Source organism: Gadus morhua, chromosome 2 (genome assembly GCF_902167405.1).
Source record: "Gadus morhua chromosome 2, gadMor3.0, whole genome shotgun sequence".
NCBI lineage: Eukaryota > Metazoa > Chordata > Actinopteri > Gadiformes > Gadidae > Gadus > Gadus morhua.
Genome location: NC_044049.1, coordinates 25,795,757 through 25,805,756, shown reverse-complemented (window position 1 = coordinate 25,805,756; position 10,000 = coordinate 25,795,757). Strand labels below are relative to the sequence as shown.

General features: G+C 44.0%; 1 protein-coding gene across 2 annotated transcripts in view; it reads left to right on the top strand.

The window, feature by feature from the left end:
* LOC115559555 (protein kinase C beta type) overlaps positions 1-10,000 on the top strand; it is a 116,607-nt gene that overhangs the window by 101,863 nt on the left and 4,744 nt on the right. The window contains exon 17 of one of the 2 annotated variants that reach the window (XM_030378406.1): positions 1-6,032. This exon is cut by the window's left edge and continues 102 nt beyond it. The exons of the other annotated variant lie outside the window; for it this stretch is intronic. Within the exon in view, the coding sequence (XP_030234266.1) occupies positions 1-72 (72 nt within the window). The 3' untranslated portion in view covers positions 73-6,032. Of the gene's footprint in view, positions 6,033-10,000 lie in introns of those variants that run through there. 2 annotated transcript variants of the gene reach the window in all.

The following is a 10,000-nucleotide window of genomic DNA, read 5'->3' as shown; positions in this document are numbered from 1 at the left end:
TTCCAGGGCTTCTCCTTCATCAACTCAGAGTTCCCCCCGGGCGAGGCGCGCAGCCCGGCCGGCAGCGCCTGATCCGCCCCCCCCCCCCCCCTGGGTCTAGACCGGGCGGAACGCACGACAAACACACACAGCAACGACAACACAGGTGTAGAAACGCATGACACATACCCAGCACACCCACGGGTGCACTGTCGCCCTCATACACACACACGCACACGCGCATACGCACACGCACACGCACACGCGTACAAGCACACAGACACACGCACAAGGAAACGCACACGCACGTACAAGCACACATGCACACACACACACACACACACATACACATATGCACACAAAAAACAGACACACACAAACACACACACACACACACACACACACACACAAACCGTAGTTGAAATCCGCTTAGATACTGTTCATGCATACTTAACGTGCAACTTCTTCATGCATGCATGCATGCACACACACACACACACACCACACACACACACACACACACACACACACACACACACACACACACACACACACACACACACACACACACACACACACACATAGTCGTACTGGCATAGCCAGATGCAATCTGCAGCATTCAAGGGTAAAACACACACACACACATACAGAACCCCTTATCTTACATTTGTGGAGTAGGAAGTCCATGGCCCTGTTTCAAGATGGTCAGCTGGATAGGGATCCAGGGAAAGCCAGGAATTTCTCTTCAGTTCAGTTACCATGGCGAACCATGTTGCAAACCTGGAGCAAACACGATACCTAGTTAGCTCTGAGATAAGTGCCCTAACGCTGCAATGGCCAACTCTTTCTGTCCATCTCATTGGTTTAGATTAACGCCAAAAAACAACTTCATATGGTCAAATGGTTATGGTTTTACCCCTTTTAAGAAGCCTATTTCATCTCTACAATAAAGTCACCGTGAAGTGTCTAAATTTAAGTAATAGGCCATTGATACGCTCGCACACTTAGTAATAGTGTTTTGGACCACGCCTACGCTATTGAAGCAGCGATTTACGGGACACTTCTGAGAGATGAGATAATGCTTTGTCCCTTTGCCAGACGTGCGGTGAACATCCGACCGCAGAGTCCCTCCTCGCTCACTACAGGCCGGGCTACAGGCTCTGGTGGTTGGCTCATGACAGCCAGAAGTCCTTTTTGATCTTGGGCGTGGGCCCTATAGTATATCTGACCCAGACTTTGTTGCATGAATTCATTGCATGTTCAAATTATTTCTAGCAGGCGGAATAGTAAACCAGAGCTTAACCTTTCTTCCAAAATAAATAGATCAATGGCCTATTATCAAACACCTTTTATTATTTTACTGACCCAAATTGAACGATTGTCTGGCCGACTCTAGACGGCTTCAACCAGCTCCTGCAGATCCAGTATTTCCAAGGTGTTGTTATGCAAATGAGCCAACGAGGCTTCAACCAATAGAAAGCATTGAAATACCGTCGATGGCTTGGGGGTTCCCTGATCGACAGAGGATGACTTCTGAGGCCTGTCATGAGCTTTCATTATTTAGGTTCAACCCATCCAAGGCTGAATAAGCCTTGATGAAACCCAAAGTCCTGACAGTCCAGGGAAGCGCTCGCTCGAGTCAGAGTTTGTGTTTAAAGGTGGAGCTTGTAGGCTTTATCGGTATCAAGCAGCGAGGTGGCACAGCACCACCGACTGAATACCCCCTCACCCCGCCTGATCCCTCCCTTTCCAACGATGCTGGAGGATCTACCGTTGCCTGTAAGGTGGCGCTACGTACTTCCAAAACGACGCCATCGTCTACGACAGCATCAGGCGGCCGAGTGTCGAGTGACGAGGTTCCTCGATGGATAGGTCCTAGCTTACGATCGGGATAGCAGTTAAAAATGTGACCTCCCTAGGGTTGTTTGTCCATTCTGGGCCACCGTAGCACGTGGTTGGGGTGAAATCCAGCCTCCATTCGAGAGGACCCTCTCCCTACGTAGATAGAAAGGGAACTAAAACAACAATTCCTATTTTCATTCAATTATACTCAAATCAAAACATGAATATTGTATTCCACTTCTGCCAAGTCCGTTCGGCTGGATGATATTCACTCATACATTCTAATTTTAAATCGCAATCTCGAAGATAATTGCAATATATGTCAGTGAAGTCAATATCTATCGCCATAGGAGGTCACACAACGATGAGCCTATTGCTAACGCGAGCCCTTGCCTTTGCAGTATTATGAATGTTACGAACTCGGTGCCAGTGGAACATTCCTGCCATGTTTTCAAATCCCAAACGGCGGTTTGTTTCGCCTTTATTCAGTTACTGGCGTGTTTTCCATAAACCGGCTTATGGCTTTCCGGCCGGAGCGCTCATCCACTCACCGACGTTTGAACAGGCTTTGGTTTTTTACGGCCATAGGCGGCACCAAAAAGAGAGATGACCACTCGAACCTGAAACATATCCCCACGTGCTCCTTGAAACAGGGCCCATATCAGCTGGCACACAGCTCATAACAATATCACAAACAAAAGCATGCATACAGCATCGCTTTAAATACACAACAAAGAAAATACAGCATCGAGTAGATGCACACATTCGATGGTACGTACATACTGTAAAATCCTGATTAACTCTGCACTCCCTAAAACTTGGAATTCAGATATTACACACCTATACACATACTTATCTAATATATCTGTGGAAGTGATATTATTTTATTATTTTGGGGGGTAGGGGGGGGCGTGGTGGGCTATTTAGATCTCAGTATAAAATCTCTCTGCTTTGTCAGCCCTTGTGGTTCATCGTGTATATCTCGGGTGTGCATTTGATTCTCTGTATGACCAGTAGTCCCGTGTGTGCTCCTTATCTTATTTGAATGTTGGAGGACTTTAACCTTTTTTTGCATGAGTTTTTCTTGTTCACTGATCTGCTTCCCGAGAATTTTCCATTTATTTCAAATATATAGCGTTGAGACAATGTAGTTTATCACGGGCTCCTAGTTAGCTATAGGCAGATACACATATGACTAACATATTATCTACTATATTCCTAATATCATGACTTATCGTATTCAAGCAATGGAAGACTAGTGCTTAGTTTACTTGTGTTAGACAAAAGCATGATGCGCTGAAACCGGGCAGTAGTTTACATTGTAACGATCGTTCCTGTGTGCGTGCGTGCGTACGTGTGTTTCAATATGGATGCAACAGAGGATTGTGCGTTTGTGTGTGTCAGGACTGTGCATGTGTGTGTGTGCGTGCGGGCACGTATGTGTGTGTGTGTGTGTGTGTGTGTTTGAGTAAGGAGCTAGTTCAGTTCAGTGTGAAGCTTCGTTTTGAGGCTGCTTTTTGCGGCCAGCCCTGCTCGAGTCCAACGTGCTGGCCAGCTGGGCTGTGGACAACATATTATAGCAGAGAAAAGCAATGGTGTAACCTGTCCTGCTGCTAGGATAAATGGCTTGCTCATCTCTTTTATTACATTCATTTTCGTTTTTTGTGCCGGTGCTTTAGGATTCCAGCCCCAGTCGATTGGTTTATTTCATCCTCACACCTGGGATTTCTATTGGTTCTGACGACAAAAGTGTCGCTGGAACAAAGCGCATTCGATGCGGTTTTGTTTGGATTTTAATTTGCAACCGAATATGTGTTTTTTTTTCCACAATTTTCTGTGTTTTTGTTTTACTACTACCTAGGATATTTTGCTGTTGACTTCATGCCTTCATGTGTTTCTACCAACCCGATTTCCTGAAAAGAGACAGTAGAATGCCAACTTTCTGTGGTCTCCATGCATGTGTGTGTGTGTGTGTGTATCCAAGACAGACAGAGTTACTAGCTGTGATGGTAGCAGCCAAGGTTATTGGCTGTGTTGCGATGTGCTTGCAAGAGGCTCACTTTGGGAAGGTTTGACTCAGTAAGGTGCTGTGCTATGAATTTCCCTGTTTGGCTTTTTATTATTTTTTGAACAATAGCTTGGGTAAATGAAATGTATACATGTGATGCTTTATGATTGGGGCGTTGCCAGCAGGCAACATTTATCTTCACGACACCGGTGATGTTGTTCTGAAACCTACTGTATATCAATAATTGGGACACGGTTTCGAGAGTGCAACACATGTTTTCAGGGTTGTGTGCTCACATACTCTGCACTCTGTCTCGTGTGTGCACCGTTGTCTACTTGGCTTGTGATGGCACCTACCTATGAAACGTATAGAAGAGATCCCCTCCACACGCACACACATTAACGGCACATTCGGACACAGCCAGGCGTCTCACAACAACTTCTTAAACAAAGCCAAGATGAACAAATGTTTAGTGTGAAACTGTTGCTGGTGTGTATGTCTGTTTGTATACGTGTGTGTGTGTGCGTGCGTGTATGTGTGTGTGTAGACCATGCACTCTTAAGTCATAGCAACAGAAGGTTGGAATGTGATTCGTCAATGGGGCTGATCTTAAAATCACATTGTCACCCTCAGCATTGTGCGTTGTTAAGATCCCGGCTGATAAATGTGTTGAGGGGCCTTCCACTTCCTCGAGGAACTTCCTTACGATGCATAGACCCTTTTGACAGAGGCTTCTTCGTAGGATAGACACAGGTGTAGCTCATAACACCGATTATACGTCTGCTACTTGTATGTACCCGGGCACAGGGCGTAGATTATAATCACTAGTTAAGGCCCCCCTCCACATGACGGTGGAAGGATATCAAAAGCAAAAAGGTTTTATTGCGTTTTTACCCTGCGTCCATATGACAACAGAGGTTTTGGGGCCAGCAAACTGAGACTTTTAAAGGAGACATATTATACCACCAGGTGTGAGTGTGATTAGCCTTACAAGCCGTTTCGAAAATCTGCCCCTTATGACATCACTAGTGGGCGTGTCCTCCTAGATCTGTGCTGGATAGATCAGTCTACCAGCCTACCCAGTGGACTGAAGTTAACGTTGCTCCTCTATCCAGCACATATCTAGGTGGACACGTCCACTAGTGATGTCATATGGGGCCGATTTTTGAAACGGCTTGTAAGGCTAATCACACTTACACCTGGTGGTATAATATGTCTCCTTTAAAACCGTCTTCCAGATTGCAGCCCTTACATGTGTAAGGGCTGATGATCCTCTTCTGTGGATGCTCGCAGGTTTGAGCAGAAAGGTTACACCTCACCATTTTCACCCCATAACCTTCTGTGGGCGAGTGAAGTTCTGAAAACGTTGTGTGGATGCAAAACCTTTTTCAAAGTGTGTGGGCGGGGCCTGAGTCTATGACCTGTTTCCTGGTACATAAAGGGGCAGACCCATAATTAGTGTTATGAGTGACAGCTGTGTTCATCCTGTGAGGATGCTTTATTGGAAAGGGTCTATTTATCCATTGTTGCATGTCTTGCGTTTTTGTGTGGAATTATTGCGTCATTCACAGTGCTAATCATTATGGAATTGGGTGATATTTTATGGGATGAAATACATTTACTTTATCATGAAATGCATCCACTGTAACTAACAACGGATACATCAAAGTAATATTCATGCATTAACCGATAGATATTGAACAAAATCAAACTGTGTCAAATGTCCAACATACATATATATATATGTACATGTATATATAATATATGTATATGCATATATATATACTGTATGTATATATATACTTTATATAGTATATGCTGTATATAGTATATTCATCCACATTGTTGTCAAAGATCTAGTTGAGAGAAGTTGTCTAACAAAGTATTGTGTGTGTGTAACTTGAGGAATAGGTATGTAGGTATGAGTGTACCTTGTGCATGCAAAACACATTTATTCCACCTTTTTAAAAGTATTATAACCAATCGATACAAGCTCCACGTACGGCTCTGTTAATGAATCTCGCTCTCTCATGTCTCTAGTGTTTGAATAATGTGGTCCAAGCTACTGTCTGTGCACAGAATACAATGACATATAGAATGAGACGTCATTTCCACAAGGCTTTCCATGTGCCAAAAGCTTTTTTCCAAAAAATACAAAGAGCAACAGATGGTATACATTGAAAATAAAAGTATTTGAAAGATGTGCCAAGTGTGGCAGCATTTTTGTTTCATCGTTTGTATTACTTTGCTCTGTGTACATGCTATGTTTATGGTAAGAAATGTAGCTCACGGCTGCCCTATCCACACTGCTATCTCTCTTGAAACAGATGGCAGTCATTGGAAACCGAGGTGTTGTGTTAATCCGCTAATATCTAGGAGAGATATAACTCGGGTTAGCCTGATAATCCTCCTGAATTTCTATTTCATCGCACTTCATAATTCAATCCGAAGTTTCCAGTTAGGCATTTTCATAGACTGGGTGCTGCTGCTTATACCTAAACCAATCCTGAAGAAGAGCATGATGATCCCACAAGTGACCGTAGCTCTCAGTTGTTAGTTTTTTGAGGCGATGTTTCTAGATATATTTTTAAAGCTTTATCCGAAGACTGTAGAGGTACTTTAAGGCAGAATCCTTACGTTAACCATTAATGTGTTGCCATGTTGCAACATTTAAAATTAGAATCAATATTCTATTCATATTGGAAGAGAAGGTTTTTGGAGATATATTTGAAACAAAATACCAAAAAAAGAAAAATCTAAGCTGGAGCTGAATTTTTTTGTACGTTTGGGGAATGAAAACGGGATAAAATAAGTATAAAGAAAGGAATTGTACTAGAGGGAAAGAATTGGGCCGGATGTCAGGTAATGAGTTCTTTCTGTGGAGCGATGAAGTCAGCTACAACAAGCTGCATTTTTCATGATGGCCACTTTTCATAAGAGCCCCCCCACCCCCCCCACCCCCATTCGACCAGGTCACTCAAACAGCCACTATTGGTTCATATCGCCGTGAGTCTGGGGATGTGACTCATTTGGAAGGAGGCTTCCTATTAGATTCCTATCCAGGATGCTATCTTTTCAGCTACCTCAGTACAGTTCTTTAGTGGAAGTAACTTTGGTCACGGAATAATTCCACGGAAGACTTTAAAGCATTAATATGAAGCAGAGAATTCACGGTGAATTCAAAATGTATGAGGCATTGTTCCTACATGAATATTCATAAATATTAATTCAAAATTAGTTTAGTAAATTAATGATTTGCAAAGTACAATGTCTTAATCATTTACTCTATCAAGTGTTTAAAATGCATAACTTACACGTTGTACGTCGTTTGTGAATCGTTAATTTACCCTTTACCCAAAAAATGATCTATAAACCTTATCAATCAGAACAATGTAACGCTATAACTGATGACGATTTGGTACCTCAAGAGAGATAACTTTTGAGGAACAACAGCCCTCGCCCTTCTGGGACCTCCCCCCCCGACCAAGAAACCATCCCACTCCGCCTTGAGATTTAGCAAAATATGGGCCCCTAGTTCGGATGTCAGGGGCCCCAGGCCCGTGTTACCTTCAACAGGTCCCCTTTAACGAATCACAGGATGGAAGGATGGCCTCTTAAAGCCTGCTGCTGGCTTCACCGTTCGTCTCCTATGGAGGAAGCTGCGGCGCTTTATACAGTGTATATATATATATATATATATATATATATATATATATATATATACGCCTAGGGCCACATGCAAATGGCAGTGCTGCCGTTCTGCATGCTCATGTGCCCGTGGATGCCAATTAATTCTGTACATTGCCCACCGCGCCCCCCCTTCCCCTCCCCGCCCCCTGTGAAAAATGAAAGCCTAGCTTTCATACAAAGGAGACAGCGCTTATCAGCCCAAAACAGGTCAGCACTGTCTCTCTCTCTGTCTCTCTCTGTCTCTCTCTCTCTCTCTCTCTCTCTCTCTCTCTCTCTCTGTCTCTCTCTCTCTCTCTCTCTCTCTCTCTCTCTCTCTCTCTCTCTCTGTCTCTCTCTCTCTCTCTCTCTCTCTCTCTCTCTCTCTCTCTCTCTCTCTCTCTCTCTCTCTCTCTCTCTCTCTCTCTCTCTCTCTCTCTCTCTCTCTCTCTCTCTGTCTCTCACTCCCTCTCTCGCTGTCTCTTTAATCCTAATTTCTGAGAAGAGATGGAGTAAAAGAGAGAGAGTGTGACGGACGGGTGACAGTAGGAAGGAAGGAGAGCGAGATGAGGAGAGGTGGAGGAGAGTGAGAGGTGGATGGAGAGGAAATGAACGCCAGCCCCGTTGAGGAACTCCTAGATCTAAACAGAACAGTGCACCGAATGATAGTGTGTGAGTGTGTGTGAGTGTGTGTGTGTGTGTGTGTGTGTGTGTGTGTGTGTGTGTGTGTGTGTGTGTGTGTGTGTGTGTGTGTGTGTGTGTGTGTGTGTGTGTGCATCTGTGTGTGTTTGGATGTGTGTGCCTGTCTATGTTTACTATATCAAACGTTATTTCATATTAACGGGACCTTCTGTAACCTATCTTTCTTCTATGAGATATCAAGCTTTCAATTCACTTTTAACTTTCTATCTTTCGATAACATACTGAAAGTCTTAGGTTATATTACCTATGTATCTTTCTATAACCTACTAAAATGATTAGCTTTTATAACCTTATATTGTTTATTATGTACTATAATGTATCTTTCTATATCACTTAAATTCTATAACCTTTCTATAACCTACTGAAAGGGTTGTCAGGTCAAGTGGCCGGAAGACTACATTTTCATGCCTGAGTGTAAAATCTTCCGGGGCATTCCCTAGCGGATGTCTGACCCTACATACTGTGTGTATTCCATACAGTGGTCTGTTGGTTTGCATTCATTGTGAAATCAAGAATGCATATATGGGAGTGTAGTACTTCTGCGTTATACTGTGCTCATATGCCCATGACGTGGATGTGATGCGATTCCCAAACTGATGTTGTACTGACTGTCATTGTGTATCTATAAGCTATACAGATACTCATCGCTTCTGTCATTCTCTCTCTATCTCTCTCTTTCTCTCTCTCTCTATCTTGATATCGCTCTCTCTTCATATCGCCCTCGCCCCATATCTCTCTCTCTCAATATCTCTATCTCTATCTTTGCCTCTCAGCATTGACTGCTATTGAAGCGTGCTAAGATGGAGCACATTAGCCTTGTATACACTGCTGGGAGCTGTGAGTGTGTGCGTGTGCGTGCGTGCGTGTGCGTGTGTGCAGCGGTACATAATGTGCAGGATGTCTTGTCTGCGATGTAAACTGGTGTGTTTCTGTACACAAAAACTCTGGAGCGTAACGTTAAACTACACCCCCCAGTCTAATGGAAAGCGGTCCTATTTACAACGCAACATCGGCAAAACGTCATCTACGATGACCGTATTAAAACTGTTGATGATTTTTTTGTTGTTGTTCTTTGAAAATGTAAATGAAAATCAATAAAGCATGAGATGAGAGTGAGGTTCCCAGGGCCTGATTGAGAGGCAGGGGACTCTAGTAGGCCGCCCGCCCCGAGCAAAGTGATCTGACGCTGGGCCGGCCGCGGCACGCGCCCCCCCCCCCCCTGCCACGACGAGGAGACGTGGAGAGGTAGGAGAAGTGATGTGCTGTCCTCCGTTTCTGTTGTGCACTCCTCGCCGTCTTTCCCTCTCTGGTCTTTTGTGAAAACGCTCTCCTCTTTCTTCTCCACCCTCTCTCTTTTTACCTCCCCTTCTCCTTTTCCGTACGTCCTCTGTCCTCTCTCTCTTCTCTTCCGTTGGTGCTCACCGGAGTCCATCGGGCTGTTGTCATCCGGTGTGTGTCTTCTGGTGACGGTGTGTGGTTGTCATACTGTGTTGCCGTATGGTGTCAGTGTGTGGTTAGTGTAAGGCGTTGTCGTATTGTGTCAGTCAGTGTGTGGTTAGTGTACAGTGTTAGCTTATGTTGTCATGTGGTTAGTGTACAGTGTTAGCTTATGTTGTCACGTGGTCAGTGTACAGTGTTAGCTTATGTTGTCATGTGGTCAGTGTACAGTGTTAGCTTATGTTGTCATGTGGTTAGTGTACAGTGTTAGCTTATGGTGTCATGTGGTTAGTGTACAGTGTTAGCTTATGGTGTCATGTGGTTACTGTACAGTGTTAGCTTATGTTGTCATGTGGTCAGTGTACA